Here is a 19,203-nt window from a genome sequence, read left to right on the forward strand (position 1 = left end):
TTTCAGACTTGCCAAATGTAATCTCATAAAACTCAGTATGTAGGAGAAAGGAAGATAATCTTGAAACATAAACTTAACCATCAAATTCAATTCTTAAAACTGAAAGAAAAGATTTTGGTTTCTTAGTTTCTTACCCAAATCCACCAATTTGAATCAATTTTCTGCAGCTTGATGAGCATAAATTATACTACTTATTTTGCCCAAAAAAATTACATTTTTCTTATGATGTGTTGGATTTAAATGAAAGAATTTACTTGTCTTTGTACCATGATGGTTAGGAAAAAGAGATGACTGAATTGCAATATAACTGGCTTGCTTTGTTCATCTTTTGTTTAAAAGAGTAACCATTGTATAATTGGCTCACACAAAAGACTTGTTAGGCTCCATTTTAATCTTGGGAATTATTTGTCATCTTGTTAAGCTCTAGTATTAAAATGCTAAATTTGTTTTCACTTAAACTTTATCCAGGTTTGCCCTTTTGTCTAACAAGGAGCAGCATTTCTATCCTTTTGCAAGCAAAGGAGGTTGACTTGTCAACCTATTAGTGCAATAAATTTGTGCACGTGACTACCAGGCTGGTTTTCCTTGAATTCGAACTGACAAAAGAAAGAAGAATTTGTATTGTCTTATCTCATTTTCCTAGACTCACAACTGACACAACATGGCAGCAGAGGAAGAGAGAATGAAATGAGTAGATCACAACCGACACACCGAATTTCTGTTTCAATCTCTTGTTTGTGGGTTATTGGTGGACGAATGGCATGGGCATATTCAGTTTTCATATTTTGGTTGCCCGTTCCGTTCACTTGCAGTGGGCAATTTGGTTACTTCAAGATTTGTTGGAAGTGGAATTGGAAGATGAAATATCAGTTACTAATGAAGCGGAGAGTGAAAAGAGGCAACATGGGTGCTTGAGTGTACGAAGTGGCAAGTGAAGAATTCAATTCTTTTTCCGCTTCTTACCTGCTATTTTTTATCAATAAATGGGCGTTAAGGTCTCGACAATTACGAAAAAGAAACGGCTGATTGGAGAGTGAAAAGAGGTAGCCTGGTGATGATTGGAAAAAAAAAAAAAAAAAAAAAGAAGAAAAACAGGGAGTAAGGGAAGAAGGAATACTAGAGGTGCAGCAAAGCAGGGGATTTTTCAAGTTTTTTCTAAACTAAATTTTCTTCTTATTTCTTATGGATTCAGTACCAATTTCGATTATGTTTTGGAACTAATTTCATTTGCTAGGGCTACGATGTAGCCTAACTATGAATTCTTAATTTCTCAGTTTAATTATTTATGAATTTTCATTCACTTTGAGTATCATTTTGTTGTGCTTATGAGCTTGATTTTAATTCTTGTGATTAGCTACTACTTGGGTTTGAATCGAGTGTATGTGATGCGAGTGAACGTATATGCCATGTTGTTAATTCAGTTTTAGCGTCTTGCAAGTGTTACCATGAATTCCTTGTTGTAGATGCCATACACTAGGTTTCATGTGGTCTTTTAGTTAGTTCCCAAATTGTTAATGAACTTGTGTGTGTTTAGTAGTCTAGATGCCATAGATTATTAGCACATATGAATATACGTAGTAATCTAGATGCCATGGATACTATATGAATTAGAGGAACTAGACGGTCAAGTTGGATGTTTATTTGTTAATAATTAACTGTTGGAATTAAGTAGGATTGGTTATGGTGAATCGGATGCTCTAGTATTTTTCACAATTGAATTATAATTTGTTTACTTTGTCGTTGTCATCACTTAGCTAAGTGCATTTCATTTTATTTACATCACCAATTTCAAAATTCTCATTCAAATCATCAATTTTTCTTTTCTAATTCAAATGAAACTTAAATTTAGTTAGATAGTTAGAATTATATTCAATCTTAGTTGGAACGATCTTGTGCTTGCCTACTATATTATACTACGATTCGTACACTTGCGAGCATTAAAATTTTGGACTTAATTGGGTTGATTTTGATTAATCTAATTTTAGCAACAAGTTTTTGGCGCCGTCGACGAGGATTGAGTTAGTTCTATTTCTAACTTATTTTTATTGTTATTTGTGTGATTTTAATTTTTGCTTCTATTTTCTTTTGCTTTTAGGTACATTTTGAAGTTTATGCACGGTCGCCTTTCTCGGAGTTTAGAGCTTGTACCATTTGATCCAGAGATCGAAAGGACTTTCTATCACTTACTAAGAGAGCAAAACTAAGCAAGAATTGACTAACGAAATGGCTTTCCATAATCCGAACGAGAACTGAACGTTGATGGAGTATTCCGCTCCTACTATGTCAACCTCACCGTCATGCATCGTTCGATCGGAAATTGCTGCCAACAACTTCGAATTGAAGTCGTCTTTCATTCAAATGATGCCATCATATTATGGCTTGACTGCTGAAGATCCTAACTTGCATATCAATGAGTTCCTCGAGATATGTGACACTCTCAAGATTCATCATGTGCCAAGTGAGGCTATCAGATTACGAATGTTCCCATTTTCCCTGAAAGATAAGGCGAAGAATTGGCTCCATTCACTTCCTTCGAATTCGATAACAACTTGGAATGATTTGGCTAACAAATTTTTGCAGAAATTTTTCCCTCCTTCCAAGACTGCAAAGTTAAGGAACGAAATAATGACTTTTGCTCAATTCGAAGGCGAGCCTTTCTATGAGAGTTGGGAGAGATTCAGAGACTTGTTACTAAAATGTCCACATCATGGTTTGTCGGAATGGTTGCAGCTTCAGTCTTTCTATCAAGGTTTGAGCGCTGACAATAAGCGAATGATAGATGCTGCCAGTGGGGGTGTTATAATGACTAAAACTGTTGACGAGGCATCTACACTTTTCAATACCTTGGCTGCCAATTCTCAAAACTGGGGAGGAGAAAGAGAACAACCAAAGAAAGTTGGCGTACATGAGATTGATGCATTTACGGTTATGCCTACCCAAATTTCTAACTTAAATAAGAAATTTGATTCTTTAATGTCTTCTAATCAGTCAAAAATGGTTTCTAATATGTGTGAAATTTGTGCAGGTCCACATTCTAGTATGAATTGTCCTATGAAGGGTTCATTCCCAGAGTTCATTGAAGAACAAGCCAATCAAATTGGAAATTTTAATCACCAATAGTTTAATCCATTCTCTGACAAGTATAATCCTGGTTGGCGTCATCATCCCAATTTTGCTTGGAAGAACAATCAACAAAATCAAGTGAACCCATCTCCACCGTTCCAGAACAATGAAGCCAAGAAAAGTTCAATGGAAGATATGATGGCTCAATTGGCTCAAACTACCAACACTCTTGCTCAAAACACCAATAATTTTATGTAAGCAACTCAAACTTCTCTACAAAATCAGCAAGCATCTATTCGCAAGCCGGAGGATCAAGTTGGGCAGATTGCACATGCAATGGTTAAGAGGGAGAAGGCCAAGTTTCCCAATCAAACTGAGATTAATCCGAGGAATATGAAGCAATTAAAGGTTATTACACTCAGGAGTGGGAGAACTATAGAGACAAACGGTGAAGAAAATGGGACGTTGGTTGAAAAGTCTGAGAATGTTGTCACCGAAGTACAAGAGAGTTTTATGAATTCAGGTGCTCAAGTGCCGAATATTGTTTCTCATGCATCAAATTCTACACGTCTAGGTGATTCGATTTTGGAGAGGGTCAATGTTGCACCAGTTCCATATCCTCGACGACTTCATAAAGCTAAGAAAGACAAAACTTTTATCATATCTTAGAGTTATTTAAAAAAGTGAACATAAACATACCTCTACTTGATGCAGTGAAACAAATTCCCAGTTATGCAAAGTTCTTGAAGGATGCATGCACAAACAAGAGGAGGTTTTTGGAGCATGAAAAAGTAATGATTTCGGAAGAATGTAGCGCTATTTTACAAAAGAAGTTGCCACCGAAGTTGACCGATCCAGGGAGTTTTACGATTCCTTGCACAATTGGAAAATCTTCTTTTGAAAAAGCTTTATGTGATCTTGGTGCTAGCATTAACTTGATGCCATATTCTATTTTTAAACAGCTAGGTTTGGGCAAAATGAAACCTACTCTTGTGTCTCTACAACTAGCTGATCGATCTGTCACTTATCCACGAGGCATTGTCGAAGATGTGTTGGTTCAAGTTGATTAGTTAATCCTACCTGCAGATTTTTTGATTCTTGATATGGAAGAAGATAGAGAGATTCCAATTATACTTGGTCGTCTATTCTTAGCTACTGCTGGTACATTGATTGATGTCAAAAGTGGTTTGCTTACTTTGCGAGTTGAAGACAAAGAAGTGGTGTTCAAAGTTTTTGAAGCTATTAAGCATCCAAGAAAGCAGGAAGAATGTTTTAGTATTGATATCTTGAATCATATTGTGAGCGAGCAGTTCCGAGCACAACATCCAATTGAACCTCTCGAAGCTTGTCTAGTTCATTCATCCATTCCTAGAGTTGAAGTGGAAGAAGTTACTGAAATTGTCAATATTCTCAATTCTACCCCTCCACATAAACTGCATTGGAGACACCATTACGAAGCTTTGGGACCTGACCCGGTGAAAATTTATCCATCTGTTGAAGTTGCACCAAAGCTAGACTTGAGACAATTGCCTACCCATCTGGGGTATGCATTTTTAGGTGCTTCCGAGTCATTTCCAGTGATTATTGCAGCCAAGTTAACTTCTCTCAAAGAAGAAAAATTGCTTCAAGTACTCAAAGATTACAAGACAACATTGGGATGAACTACAGCTAACATTAAAGGCATCAGCCCAACCTTATGTATACATCAAATTCTTCTTGAAGAAGGCAGCAAGCCTATTATTGAGGCACAAAAGAGACTCAATCCGCTAAAGAAGGAAGTTGTCCGAGCAGAAGTTCTCAAGCTTTTAGATGTGGGAGTTATCTTTCCAATATTCGATAGTAAATGGGTGAGTCCGGTTCAAGTAGTTCCAAAGAAGAAAAGCATCATTGTGGCTAAAAATGATAACAATGAGTTAGTGCCCATAAGACCGAAAACAGATTGGCGAGTTTGCACAGATTATCAAAAGATAAACAATGACACACACAAAGATCATTTCCCTATGCCGTTCATTGATCAGATGTTGGAGAGACTTGCAGGTCATTCCCACTACTGTTTCTTAGATGGCTATTCTGGAGATAACCAAATTGCCATTGCGCCAGAAGATTAGGAGAAAACGACGTTCACTTGTCCATTTAGGACTTTTGTTTATCGAAGAATGTTTTTCGGACTTTGCAACACACCTGCCACTTTTCAAAGGTGTATGATGAGTATTTTTTCTGACATGATTGAAAGGTTTATCGAAGTCTTCATGGATGATTTTTCTGTCTTTGGATCTTCCTTTGATGATTGTCTTCACAATTTGACGCTTATGCTGAAATGGTGTAAAGAGACGAACTTAGTGTTGAACTAGTAAAAATATCATTTCATGGTGCAAGAGGGCATTGTATTGGGGCATCAAATTTCTAGCCTAGGCATTGAGGTTGATCGAGCAAAAATTGAGCTTATTGAAAAGCTTCTAGCACCTACATCAGTTAAAGGAGTCCGAAGTTTCCTTGGCCATGCGGGGTTCTACTGACGATTTATTAAAGACTTCTCCAAAATAGCCAAGCTTCTTAGCAACCTACTACAAAAAGATGTTGCATTTGAGTTCAATTCGGAGTGTTTGTCTGCTTTTAACACTTTGAAGAAGCTTCTCACATCAGCTCCTATTATTACAGCACCCGATTGGAGTCTTCTATTTGAGTTGATGTGTGATGCAAGTAACTATTTCGTGGGAGCAGTTTTGGGATAGCGAAAGGACAAATTACCTCATGTTATTTACTATGCTAGTCGCACGCTAAATGATGCCCAGTTGAACTATTCAACCACTAAAAAAAAGTTGTTAGCTGTAGTATTTGCGCTTGACAAGTTTTGGTCCTATCTTATTTGTTCAAAGGTTATTGCGTACACTGACCATGCTACCTTGAAATATCTTTTATCCGAAAAAGATGCAAAGCCGCAAGAATTTGATCTCGAGATTTGAGATAAGAAGGGGTCCGAAAATGTGGTGGCAGACCATCTATCTAGGATAGTTCGAGAAGAAGATGTTGATCTCATTGTTCCATTCACTAAGACTTTTCCTGACGAACAATTGTTTGCTGCCCAACATGGTGCAGTCCCTTGGTTTGCTGACTTTGCAAATTACTTGGCAAGTGGGGTGGTTCCGAAGGATTTGAATTCTCAACAAAGGAAGAAATTCTTCTCTCTAATTTGTATAAGCATTGTCCAGATCAAATCATTCGCAGGTGTGTTCCCGAAGATGAGCAGCAAAGTATTTTGAACCATTGTCATACATATGCTTATGCAGGGCATTTTGGAGCAACAAAGACATCAGCCAAAGTTCTGCAATCTGGATTCTTTTGGCCAACCTTGTTCAAGGATTCTCATGCATTTGTTGTTGCTTGTGGTCAATGTCAAAGGCTTGGTAATATCTCTTGTAGAAATGAGATGACGTTGAACAACATTTTGATAGTTGAGCTTTTTGATGTATGGGGCATAGACTTTATGGGGCCTTTTCCTTCATCATATAAGCACAAATATATTATGGTGGTTGTCGACTATATTTCTAAGTGGGTGGAAGCCATTGCCACACCAACCAATGATGCTAGAATTGTTCTACGGTTTCTCAAGGCTAACATTTTCACTCGGTTTGGAACACCAAGAGCAATTATAAGTGATGGAGGTTCTCATTTTTGTAACAAGCAGTTTGAAGCTCTTTTGGCCAAGTATAATATCATTCATAAGGTCACTAAGCCATACCATCCTCAAACTAGTGGCCAAGTGGAGGTGTCAAATAGATAGATTAAGCGAATTCTGGAGAAGACGGTGAATGCATCACGTAAAGATTGGTCTCTTCATTTAGATGATGCACTATGGGCGTATAGAACAGCTTACAAAATGCCCATTGGGATGTCTCCATACATATTGGTTTTTAGGAAAGCTTGTCACTTGCCAGTTGAACTCAAGCACAAGGCTTATTGGGCAATCAAGAAGCTTAATTTCGATTTTCAAGTTGCTGGACAGAAAAGGCTTTTGCAATTAGATGAGCTTGAGGAGTTGAGAAACGAGGCTTATGAGAATGCTCAAATTTACAAGGAAAGAACCAAGCGTTGGCATGATAAAAACATCCTGCGAAAAGAGTTCTATGTTGGTCAAAAGGTGTTGTTGTACAATTCTAGATTGAAACTTTTTCCTGGAAAGCTTTGTTCACGTTGGTATGGTCCATTTCTAGTATTACAAGTCTTTCCTCATGGGGCAGTTGAAGTGCAAAATCTGGAGACCGGGAATGCATTCAAAGTTAACGGTCAACGATTGAAGCCTTACTTGGAAGTCAACTTCGATGCAATGAAGATTGACATCCCTTTATTTGATCGTGCCTGAGCAAGACTATAGTCCGACTGAAGACTATAAATTTAGCGCTTTTGGGAGGCAACCCAAATTTTCTTTTCCTTTATTTTTCCTCTGTTTCCTTTTATTTTCTATCATTTTATTTAGTTTTGAATTTTGCTTTCTCTCTTGCTTGGCTACTGATTCTTTCCTTTTACTCTTTGTTATTGTAGGTTCATGTTGCTGCCATCCAACACAAGTTAGGACTGTGAAACATCAAAGTTTGGTGGTGGTGATTTCTTTGGAAATTGCATTTACGAATTAGAATACAATGGCTGCCATGCGGTGCAGCAACGAGGGAAGTGTCTTACTCCCAATGTTTTTCCTCATTCATTTTCATTTGCTTGTCTTTAGTTCTTATGTTTTTAAACATTGGGGACAAAGTCCAGTTTAAGTTGGGGGGTATTTATATTTATGACAGAAAAAATTGAATTGGACAAGAAATGGTGCTTTGTTTCTATGTTGCTTCATGCATTGCACTGGAAGTCTTTATTTTTTTTTTTTTAAATTTAAAAAAAAAATCTGAAAATTTGAAAATCCAAAAATCATTGTTTTACTTTAAATTTTTGTTAGTTTCCCAACTCAATGATATGATTGGATTGAATTCAAATGACGGTGATTGAGAAAGTAGTAAGCATGTTGTAGGTGAAATTCCTTATTTCTTTGTTAGCTTTGTATACATTGGATCATCCTTGAAACACAAATGCACATAGCCTTGTTGGTGTGAAACTAGAGCATGACTTAGCGCTTCATGTGTAAATTTAGTGATCTAATGCAACCCTTGTGAGATTTTGAGCCTAATATGGTTGAACTATCATGCATCAATCACATTTATTCTTGTGCGTTTAATCTCATTTTTACATGTATCTCTAGAACTTGCTTTATACCTCTCGATTCATTCATCAATTCATGTAATAACTTGGAAAGGAGATAGGCCATTTTTGGATCGTTTGAGCCTTTCATGCCTACCTTATATGTTAATTTTATCCTAGCAGCCCTTTGAGCCTTAAATTGAGCCTCTTCTTTGTTAGCCATATCTCCCTACCATTCTCCAATATTGGAGTTGAGCTCTTGCACATACCAATCCTTTATTGTTTTGAGAAATACATAGGTCGTGCAATTGGGATTTTGTTTACATAGAAGAACTAGATGGAGAGTGTGATTACATTAAAAAGTGAAAAACAAGGGGAATTGTAGCTTCGTGTATTCGAGCATCATTAAAAGCCAGAAACTGCTAGAAACGATATTTCTGTGGGGGTAGTATGAGTTCATTCATTGGTGTAAAAACACCCCTTCATAAATGCTCAGATGTGGAAATGTGTTGTATATTCACTGTTATCATAAGTGAACAGTATGAAATTGTTTATCCTGGAAGTGTTGGCTTATGATGTAAAATGTAACTTCTCATTTGAAGTTGTGATGGGGAAGAAGTAGGTGCTTTTGGTTGTGTTGTTGATGTTGGAAGACCTCTACGGTATACTTTCTCAAACTTTTTGAATTCCTTATCTTTTCTTTCATTAGCCTATCACCTTTAGACCCATTACAACCTGACAAAAGACCTTTTGATCCAAGGAATTACTTGAAATTGATATCGAGTTAGGTTGATAAGCAAGCATATGGTGTCATGTTTTAATGAGATCACTAGAGTGAAATATATAACCTAGAAATATGTGTGAAAGAGTGTATGCCCTGTGAGAAGGTCATTTGTTTGCATATGATGATTTAAGAAGCTTGGAATTGCATTGGCATGGCTATTACACACACTACACCTCAAGGATGATTGAAAGGTTTCGGCTAACATTTGGAATATGGTTGATTCACTTGCTTTGTGCTTATGAAAATTCTTGATTATTATGAACTCTTGACTAAGATTCTTTGAGGGTAGCATAGGGGGAAACTAACGTTTTCTATGCTTTTACTTTTTCATGTTTTTCTTTCTTTGCTCGGGGACTAGCAAAATGTAAATTTGGAGGTATTTGATGAGCATAAATTATACCACTTATTTTGCCCAAAAAAATTACATTTTTCTTATGATGTGTTGGATTTAAATGAAAGAATTTACTTGTCTTTGTACCATGATGGCTAGGAAAAAGAGATGACTGAATTGCAACATAACTGGCTTGCTTTGTTCATCTTTTGATTAAAAGAGTAACCATTGTATAATTGGCTCACACAAAAGACTTGTTAGGCTCCATTTTAATCTTGGGAATTATTTGTCATCTTGTTAAGCTCTAGTATTAAAATGCTAAATTTGTTTTCACTTAAACTTTATCCAGGTTTGCCCTTTTGTCTAACAAGGAGCAGCATTTCTATCCTTCTGCAAGCAAAGGAGGTTGACTTGTCAACCTATTAGTGCAATAAATTTGTGCACGTGACTACCAGGCTGGTTTTCCTTGAATTCGAACCGACAAAAGAAAGAAGAATTTGTATTGTCTTATCTCATTTTCCTAGACTCACAACTGACACACCATGGCAGCAGAGGAAGAGAGAATGAAATGAGTAGATCACAACCGACACACCGAATTTCTGTTTCAATCTCTTGTTTGTGGGTTATCGGTGGACGAATGGTATCGGCATATTCAATTTTCATATTTTGGTTGCCCGTTCCGTTCACTTGCAGTGGGCAGTTTGGTTACTTCAAGATTTGTTGGAAGTGGAATTGGAAGATGAAATATCAGTTACTAATGAAGCGGAGAGTGAAAAGAGGCAACATGGGTGCTTGAGTGTACGAAGTGGCAAGTGAAGAATTCAATTCTTTTTCTGCTTCTTACCTGCTATTTTTTATCAATAAATGGGCGTTAAGGTCTCGACAGTTACGAAAAAGAAACGGCTGATTGGAGAGCGAAAAAAGGTAGCCTGGTGATGATTGAAAAAAAAAGAAAAGAAGAAGAAGAAGAAAAACAGGAAGGGAAGAAGGAATACTAGAGGTGCGGCAAAGCAGGGGATTTTTCAAGCTTTTTCTAAACTAAATTTTCTTCTTATTTCTTATGGATTCAATACCAATTTCGATTATGTTTTGGAACTAATTTCATTTGCTAGGGCTACGATGTAGCCTAACTATGAATTCTTAATTTCTCAGTTTAATTATTTATGAATTTTCATTTACTTTGAGTATCATTTTGTTGTGCTTATGAGCTTGATTTTAATTCTTGTGATTAGCTACCACTTGGGTTTGAATCGAGTGTATGTGATGCGAGTGAACGCATATGTCATGTTGTTAATTCAGTTTTAGCGTCTTGCAAGTGTTACCATGAATTCCTTGTTGTAGATGCCATACACTATGTTTCATGCGGTCTTTTAGTTAGTTCCCAAATTGTTAATGAACTTGTGTGTGTTTAGTAGTCTAGATGCCATAGATTATCAGCACATATGAATATACGTAGTAATCTAGAGCCATGGATACTATATGAATGAGAGGAACTAGACGGTCAAGTTGGATGTTTATTTGTTAATAATTAACTGTTGGAATTAAGTAGGATTGGTTATGGTGAATCGGATGCTATGGTGTTTTTCACAATTGAATTATAATTTGTTTACTTTGTCGTTGTCATCACTTAGCTAAGTTCATTTCATTTTATTTACATCACCATTTCAAAATTCTCATTCAAATCATCAATTTTTCTTTTCCAATTCAAATGAAACTTAAATTTAGCTAGATAGTTAGAATTACATTCAATCTTAGTTGGAACGATCTTGTGCTTGCCTACTATATTATACTACGATTCGTACACTTGCGAGCATTAAAATTTTGGACTTAATTGGGTTGATTTTGATTAATCTAATTTTAGCAACACAGCTCAGCTTGAAATCTGTTTGAAATGACCTCCATGAACACGAATCTTATACATGCAAAACACTTTAGATGAAGTTGTGAGAATGGGTGGTGATGAAATTGAAGAAACCGCCAAATTCCAAACAAATTTTAGACATACAATATGATTTTGACACTCATAAAAGTGTTTCAGAATCCACAAATTTAAACGGAAAAACTGTATAAAATCATGAAAATTTTAATAAAACCCAATTATACGAATCACTCTTCCCAAAAACAGGACATTTAATGCAGAAAGCTCAAACTATAATAATTGATGAACCAAATATTTTCAATTGAATTTATCCTTTCAATTGGTAGGTATTTTTGTTTATCCTCGTATCTTTCAATTGCCACCCAAAACTAACATCTGAGAGAACCTTGCACTTCTTATCTTTAAAAGCATGAATGGTGAACTAAATAAAAGAATAAGAATCTGCAATGAACTAAATAAAAACAGACTTTTTACAAACATTATTCGCACAAAAATTAAAACTGTATTGAGAAACTCACCATCCCATTTCTCACGAATGATGTATGATGACAAAACCAATATTGACAGTCCCATTAAAGGCATGAACGTCATACAGTGAATTGCACATAAAGGACAACATTATCAAGCATACCTTAACCTTAAGGTGGAATTGGATACGATCATTATCAAGTCTTCATCTCTGACACTAAGAGCACTCAGCATCTCAGAATTCCTCATCTACCATCATATAGCAGCTGCTGCCGCTGAAGCATTACCAATGTCTGCTCATGCGCATCGAAAAACATATCACGCATTCGTTATACATTTCTCTATTAATTACTCAGCTAACTGAATTTAAAATTAGCTTCCAAACCAAAAAAGTTCTAAACTTTTAATTTTGCAATCACATTCAGTTCTTCATCTGTTACTGTAAATCCCAATTACAGAAATATCTAAACTTTACTTCAATTTAATATTGTTTTCTCCAAAAACAGCACAATCCCACAAAAATAAAGTAAAAAAAAAAAAAAAAAAAAAAAAAAAAACAACAGCAATATACCATGAATTAAATTAAAATTCTCACCTCCACCTCCAGCAGAGTTTTCGTATTCTCAACCTTGTCGCCTAAAAAAAATAAAAAAAAAATCAAATCAAATCAAATTCAAGTAAAAATAAAAAAGAGAGCTCGAATATAGCAACCCTACTCCCCCTCTTTCTCCCTCTCTCCCTCTCCCTCTGCAATTCATGCGTGCACCCCCTCCCTCTGTAACCCTCCCCGTGAAACCCCTAAACCCCACGCGTAGGCCCTATATTGTCTGGCTGGGACCTCATGAATACTCCACATCACCTCAATTCCATCGAACCGTGGCCTCGGTCAAATCGAAACCAACCAGAGCCCACTCCCCATAACCCTACCACCCTCCCCAATATCCCACCCCTGTGATCTTCACCTTCTTCAATCTGTCCCCATAACCCTATATCAATTGGATTTTAATGGTAAGTAAAACAGTTGTATAATGAACAAACAATGAAAGAAGGAAGCCAAATAATGAGAATGAAAAGAAGAGAATTCAAACACATTGAGAATATTAGTATTAGATTTTGAGAGCATATTTATTCCATTACCTTTTACCTTTCCTCTCTTTTAGCAACAGACAATAGTCACTAAATTTCTTCTCATGGCGTGTGTGTTGTGAGCTTGGCGAAGCCATGTGATCCTAATTGCTTTTTTTCTTTTTTCTTTTTTTTTTTGGGGAAAAAATTATACAAATGGTACGGTTTCAACTGTACATGTTTAACCTCAGTGTTTTTCAATTTCAGTTTTACCTTTACAATCCATTGATTTTCCTATCCAAAATGTTTTGAAAAATAAATCTATACCTGCTAACGGTCTATATGCTTCATGCTGTCAGACTCTGCAATCTAAAAATTCATGTAAATGCAGAGGTTTGGCTGAAGGAGAGGCATCGAAGAAATCCAGAAATCCTTCCATGGAAAACTTAGTTCTACACCATGGCATGTGTGTTGTATGCTAGATGCCCCCTCTCTTTTAACAACACACAATAGCTTATGCAAATGCAAAGAGACTTCAACATGTTTCATTTAAAATAAGTTTACATTTTGTAGCAAATGCATTTGGCGAAATAGTCTATAAGTAATCATATTGGCAACCAAACAGAACAGTTCAAAAAGTTCAATGGAAATATAAATTGCACAAAAAAAAAAACTTGAATTTCCAAACCCACAAAATAAAAAAGTCAATCAGGTTAAATGTAAGAAGAAATACCAAGAACTGAAAGCTGCAGACAATCAAAATGCTCATGATCTTGGTCGTGCTGATGAAATCCAAATCTGTACTTTCATGTCCTCCAACTCAGTCAATTCCTTGAGAAGCTTCGATATCGCCAACAATGTCTCCTCTTCGTGGCCGTGGCCATGGTTGTGCCAACTGCCATGGATCTCTCTCCTTCTAACCAGACACCACTTCTACCCTTTCTCCTTTCAAACTTACCTTTCATCATCTGCGTTAACAGAAACAATAACTTTTGTCAGTGCATTCAAACCAAACCCATAAATCAATTCCTAAAATCAACTGCAAATCACAAATTTACCCAAAAAAAATCCCATAAAGACCCAAAATCCCTGAAAATTACCATATTAGCACTCCCTCCACCCCAAAATTAGAAAATTAGAACATAGAATATGAAACATTGTACGTAGAAAGCAAGGAATCGATAATTTAGGAGGTTTCCCAGGACAATAATGAGCTTTTAAATATCATATTCCCATATGGATGCACAAATACAGAGAGACACTTCAGAGACCAGTGAAAAAAAATAGACACTCAGAGACTCAACAGACACCATTCATAGATCCATGACTTAGAATTTCTCAGATCCGGTTGAAATTAAAAAAAAAAAAAATCAGGGATGTGAATTTATACCTCTGATAGTCTGAGCTCCGTTACCCTGATTCCTTTGCCGGCTTGGGGCAAACCTGAGGAGATCAGCGATTAGGGGATACGAATTCAAAATAAAAATTTCTAGTAGTCATCGTCGCTGCTGAAGTAGTCATCGTCCTCGGATTCCATCATTGTCCGACCACAAAAACCTAACGGCAGCCGGAGAACCACAGAACCAAGAGTAAAAAAGGGAGTGCGGGAGAGAGAAGCAGCAAAAATACAGAGAAGATGGCAAGAGAGGGGAGAAATGGAAAGCAGACAAACAAAAAGCAACAGGGTGCTAGCCAATTTCCCAAACCCCACTTCTGCTAAAGCTACATGCTATTGATTATGATTAAAAACTAAATTAATCATATCATTAATCGCTAATAAATAATGGGTTATGTTTGTTTTCATGAATTCAGGCTCAAAATACGAACTGTAAATCCAAATTTTGAAATTTAATTGCTTTAATTATCTCCTTACCCGATAAAGCCGGACGATTACTGATCACTAAGCATCCAATTCTTGAAAACTACCGAAATCAAAACAACAACTTCCACTCAATTTCTCAGCAACAGAAAGATCAAGCCAAATCAAAACCAACTTTCAAATTGCACAAAAGAGTCAAAATTTAATTGCTATACAGAACTATCGGTTCAATCGAAAACAATTAGAATTCGAGACCCTACCTCCTCCATTCTCTGAGAGCGAAGCCCTCCTCAGGCAGCATATCCAATGGAGCCAGCAAAACTGGGTCGTCGGACCCGCCAAACCCTCCATCAAAGCCCTGGCCGTTCGACTCGGCGTAGATCAATGGAGGAGAGAAGGCCTCCGATGCCGGCTGAGTGGCGAAAGCGTCGTCTACAGCGGAGCTGTGGAAGATTGGGGAATCGGTGGCGGCGTCCTTGAGCGACTCGGAGTCGACAAAGGAGTCGAATCGCAGGGAGGAGAGTCAGGGGTTGTAGCCCAGGTAACCGTTGTGCAGGTGTGTTGAGGGTACTTGAGTTAATTGAACCATTACACGTGCAACTGCTTTACAAACCTGCGAGTCAGTAACTGGTAAAACATAAGCTTGTACCGGCGAAAGCCATAATGGAAAATCCCTGGCATAATGCTCTATAAGGACCCCAAAAAATCGCTTCAATGACCCAAGAACAGCTCTATGAATCATGATAGACCGCTTCTTTTCAGAGTTTGAGTCAGCATATGTTAAGTCAAAACGCTGTGGTAGGTTAAAATCAACCTGTACAATTTGGGAAATACAAAAGATCAAACAATTTAAAATAACAATAATAAGTGGCTTTAGTCTATCAAACAAATCCATGTAATTCGCTCAATTCAAAAAACATGCCCAAATCTCTAATGAACATTTTACAAAGTGATACAGAGATAGACGGGGCATCCTCAACTTAAGATCAATCTCATTATCCCGTCATGAGTTCAGGATTAACCTGTATAGTTGAGCACTGCCACTTCCTTCCAAGGGCATCCTCAACTTAAGATCAATCTTTGGACCATAAAAGGCACCACCACCTTCATCAATTTGATAGCTCCAACCTTTATCATCCAAAGCATCTCTAAGGGCAGATGTTGCTTTTACGGTTTCACCCATAAATCATCATCTCCAACAGCTTTCTCTGGCCTCGTAGAGAGATTGACCTCATATTTGATGAAGCCAAATTGCAACAAAAGTTCTTCGGTAAGATCTAGGACACCCCTAATACATCTTTGATCTGATCTTCTAGACAAAATATGCGGCATCATCCTGCAACAGGTCCCGAGGTTAAACAAAAAAAAAAAAAACTTTATACACCTAGGATTATAGACTAACAGTTTGCAAATACTAACACCATACCTGAGTAAAACCTCTTACACGAAAAAGACCATGCAAGTTTCCAGATAATTTGTATCTATATACGGCTCCCAACTCAGCTACTCAAATAGGAAATTCATGATATGAGTGAGGCTTCCCTTTGTAAACCAAGATATTAAAGGGGCAGTTCATCGGTCGAAGCTGATAAAGTTCATCCTCAACATTCATTTGATCATACACATTCTCCTTGTAGTAATCCAGATGACCACTTATCTGCCAAAGGTTCACCTTTGCAACATGTGGAGTATACAGCAGATCATAACCACGCTCTATGTGGATCTTTTTCCACAAATCTTCCATTACATGCCTCACAATAGCACCCTTCAGATGCCAGAACACTAAACCCCCACCAGCATCATTCTGTGAAAATTCAACAATGAAAATGTTCAATGCAAGAATCCTCATAATTACAAAAAATGGGATTGCTAACTGATAAATCTGTGTAAACAGCAGAAAGAGATTCAGGGCAATTCTGAGTACCTGTATAGAAAACAGGTCAAGAACTTGACCAAGGCGCCTGTGATCTCGACATTTAGCTTCCTCTTTGAAATGCCTTCAATTGATCCTCACTCTCCCATGCAGTGCCATAGATCCTCTGCAGCATTGGTTTCTTTTCATCTCCTCTCCAGTAGGCACCAGCAATAGACTCAAGTTCGACAACTTTTCTGTTAATATTTCCAGTTTTTTTCAACATGGGGCCATGCACATAGGTCCCACCATTCATCACCTATGAAGAATTCGGCATACTATGAGGAATTATGACATAAAGACAGTCCAATATGACAGGATGCTAGTTCAAAACACAATCAAATCCCACTACAAGCATGCATATGTGTAAACATAAGTATAATTTGGTTAGCTTGACCAAAAGGTTCCTCCCACCTTCAAATTAGTCTCCTTTTCAACCTGCATATCAATAACTCATTTTTAAAGAGCACCAACAACATTGTTTTCCCTGAGCACAGCCCCGCCCTCTCTTTTTTATTCCTTTATGCACAGTTCCTGCACATTAAATCATCACCTTCCATACTATATTGAGCCTGAAAATAGTGAAACCCTTACCAATATGATATATGGTAACGGGATCTTCTTTAATACTATCCAAAATTTCCAATTTGTATGGTTCGTTGAGAGCGGTTATTCTTTTGTGAGCTTCATCTCTTGAAACTTCTTCTCTTATGAGTGGTAAGTTTCTTCCAATGATGCGATCCTACAAATCACAGAAGAAATAGTTTTCAAAAGTTTCATGGTTCCAAAACTTTGATACAAACATGATAACTTACACAGAAATTCCACTTACCTTCTCTTTCTTGATTCTCTTCAACTCTTTGTCCGTCAAAGGCTCCATATCAAAATCATAATAGAACCCATTTTCTATCCACGGACCAATTGTCACTTTTGCATCCGGGAAGAGCTTTTTGAACAGCCATGGCCATCACGTGTGCACACTGCAGTCAAACACATATAAATAGTTCATCACCATAACAGCGGAAAAGGCACCATTAATACCAAACTACAAGGAAATTCAGAAAAAAATGAACATAGCTCAACCTCAACACTTTATCAAAATATAGAAACCCATGTATCTTCTCACATTCCCAAAAACAGGATGAAAATTTTCGCAGCTTATGTACTGCTGTACACCCATTTTTCCATGTGCTATTCGATCAAATTTCAAATTACCGAAAAGTTATGTTCTTATTTTCTTCATCCTCACTTCCTCATTCTTCACAACAGAATCAGGTGACAATTAGTAACGTAGAATTGAAAATAGTTTATTAAAAGCATCAAACTTTCAAAAACGGGAAGCTCCTAAGAGTCTAAAAGTTCAACAGGAAAGCACTCCTACTTCAATTTAACATAACACAATTATAAATCCAATCCAAAGCAATGAAATTTCAATAAATACCGTGTGTCGAATTGTGATGAGGCTTTCGGAGGACTCGTTGGTTGGAAGCACGACTTTCTCAGGCTTATCAGCTACCTCCATCTGGGCATCCTTCAATTTGTCGTCTTGGGTCGAGATCTGAGCCTCCGTGGCCATCGCCGAGGAGGTGGAGACTCCATTTCAGCCGCCGTAGAGGGACAGAGCCCCGAACTCGGAGCTCAGTGACGAAGCGCAGTGTTTAACTGGGGAAAGCAAAGAAGAGGTCTTTAGGAGAGGGATTGAGAGGAAGGAAGAAGAAGTGGCCATTGCCATTCTCTGAAGGATTAACATCTGGGTTGTGTATGGATTTCAGAATTATGATTGGGTTCGTGTGCAACGGTGGAGGGTGAGTGAGAGTGGCGTTCGTGACTGCATTTGTCCCTCGGACGCCTTAGAAAAGGCGAAGATCGAGAGCGACTAAAGCAGAGGCTTGTGAGAGAGAAGTTGGAACGGAAAGAAAAGTCGAGACGTTGTGGTCGAAGCAGACCTTTCGACGATGATGGACACGTAACCATCCCCTCACCAAATCCCACACGGCCGGCGATCCCACACGGCGATGATGAAAGTGTGGATCGCAAAACCGAAAATTCCAATCCGAACGGAAATTCCAGCCCAAAGACCCAAAACCCTTTCTGAAGCCCAGTCGCAATTTTGCAAATAACGTTAAATCAGGGGGCAGAGACTAAATGGCAATTTCGTAAATAAACTGAAATTTACCCCAAAATTGCACAGTGCCACCTCTCCCCTAATTTAGACTAAAGTAATTATAATGTTCTGACAGACAAATTCATATTACATAATTTTTCATTTTTTTTCAAAAATTATATAGAAATGTATATGGCTATAACTTTTTATCTAATTATTTGTTATTATTTGGATTAATTTGCAATTTTAAGTTTATATGTTACTGATTTTGTTTTCCAGTCTCTAAAATTCATCTTCACTCCCTAACAAAAAAAAACACTATCTTAATTTAAGAATAACGGGCGTCGAAGAAAACATACAAAATCACAATAAAACAATTAACGTTTAAATAGGAAAAGAAGGATTCTGATATTTATTTTATTCCCTAAGAAAAGCTTCAAGGTCCAAAATCTCCGAATTTTAAAGCTGAATCTGACACATTTCCTAGTGTTTTTAACTATTAGACATAAAACCTTAGATCTCAAAGCCAACGGTTTTTTATTCTTTCAAAAAGAATAAACAAACAACCAGTACAAAACCATGGACTTTATTATCTTCAAT

The 19,203-nt window shown here is 37.2% G+C and overlaps 1 protein-coding gene and 2 pseudogenes across 3 annotated transcripts; 2 read left to right on the forward strand and 1 right to left on the reverse strand.

Annotated features, from left to right (window-relative positions):
* Positions 1–2,259: 2,259 nt before the first annotated feature.
* On the forward strand, positions 2,260–3,120 carry LOC148696637 (uncharacterized). The gene has a single exon (XM_088693977.1). The coding sequence runs from the start codon at positions 2,260–2,262 to the stop codon at positions 3,118–3,120; it is 861 nt and encodes a 286-aa protein (XP_088550103.1).
* A 279-nt stretch (positions 3,121–3,399) lies between these two features.
* LOC137716949 (uncharacterized) lies at positions 3,400–4,724 on the forward strand (annotated as a pseudogene). Its single transcript, XR_015962122.1, has one exon. The product of XR_015962122.1 is annotated as an uncharacterized LOC137716949 (transcript).
* Positions 4,725–11,657: 6,933 nt separating this feature from the next.
* LOC137727028 (threonine--tRNA ligase, chloroplastic/mitochondrial 2-like) lies at positions 11,658–18,580 on the reverse strand (annotated as a pseudogene). The gene is made up of 12 exons (XR_015962386.1): positions 17,941–18,580; positions 17,332–17,479; positions 17,094–17,241; positions 16,512–16,758; positions 16,014–16,391; positions 15,610–15,923; positions 14,848–15,401; positions 14,642–14,690; positions 14,159–14,325; positions 13,502–13,736; positions 12,299–12,339; positions 11,658–11,996 (listed from the first exon to the last, which is right to left on the reverse strand). The product of XR_015962386.1 is annotated as a threonine--tRNA ligase, chloroplastic/mitochondrial 2-like (transcript).
* Positions 18,581–19,203: the final 623 nt, after the last annotated feature.

This window comes from Pyrus communis, chromosome 5 (genome assembly GCF_041283825.1).
Source record: "Pyrus communis isolate YQ-2024b chromosome 5, ASM4128382v1, whole genome shotgun sequence".
Lineage (NCBI taxonomy): Eukaryota > Viridiplantae > Streptophyta > Magnoliopsida > Rosales > Rosaceae > Pyrus > Pyrus communis.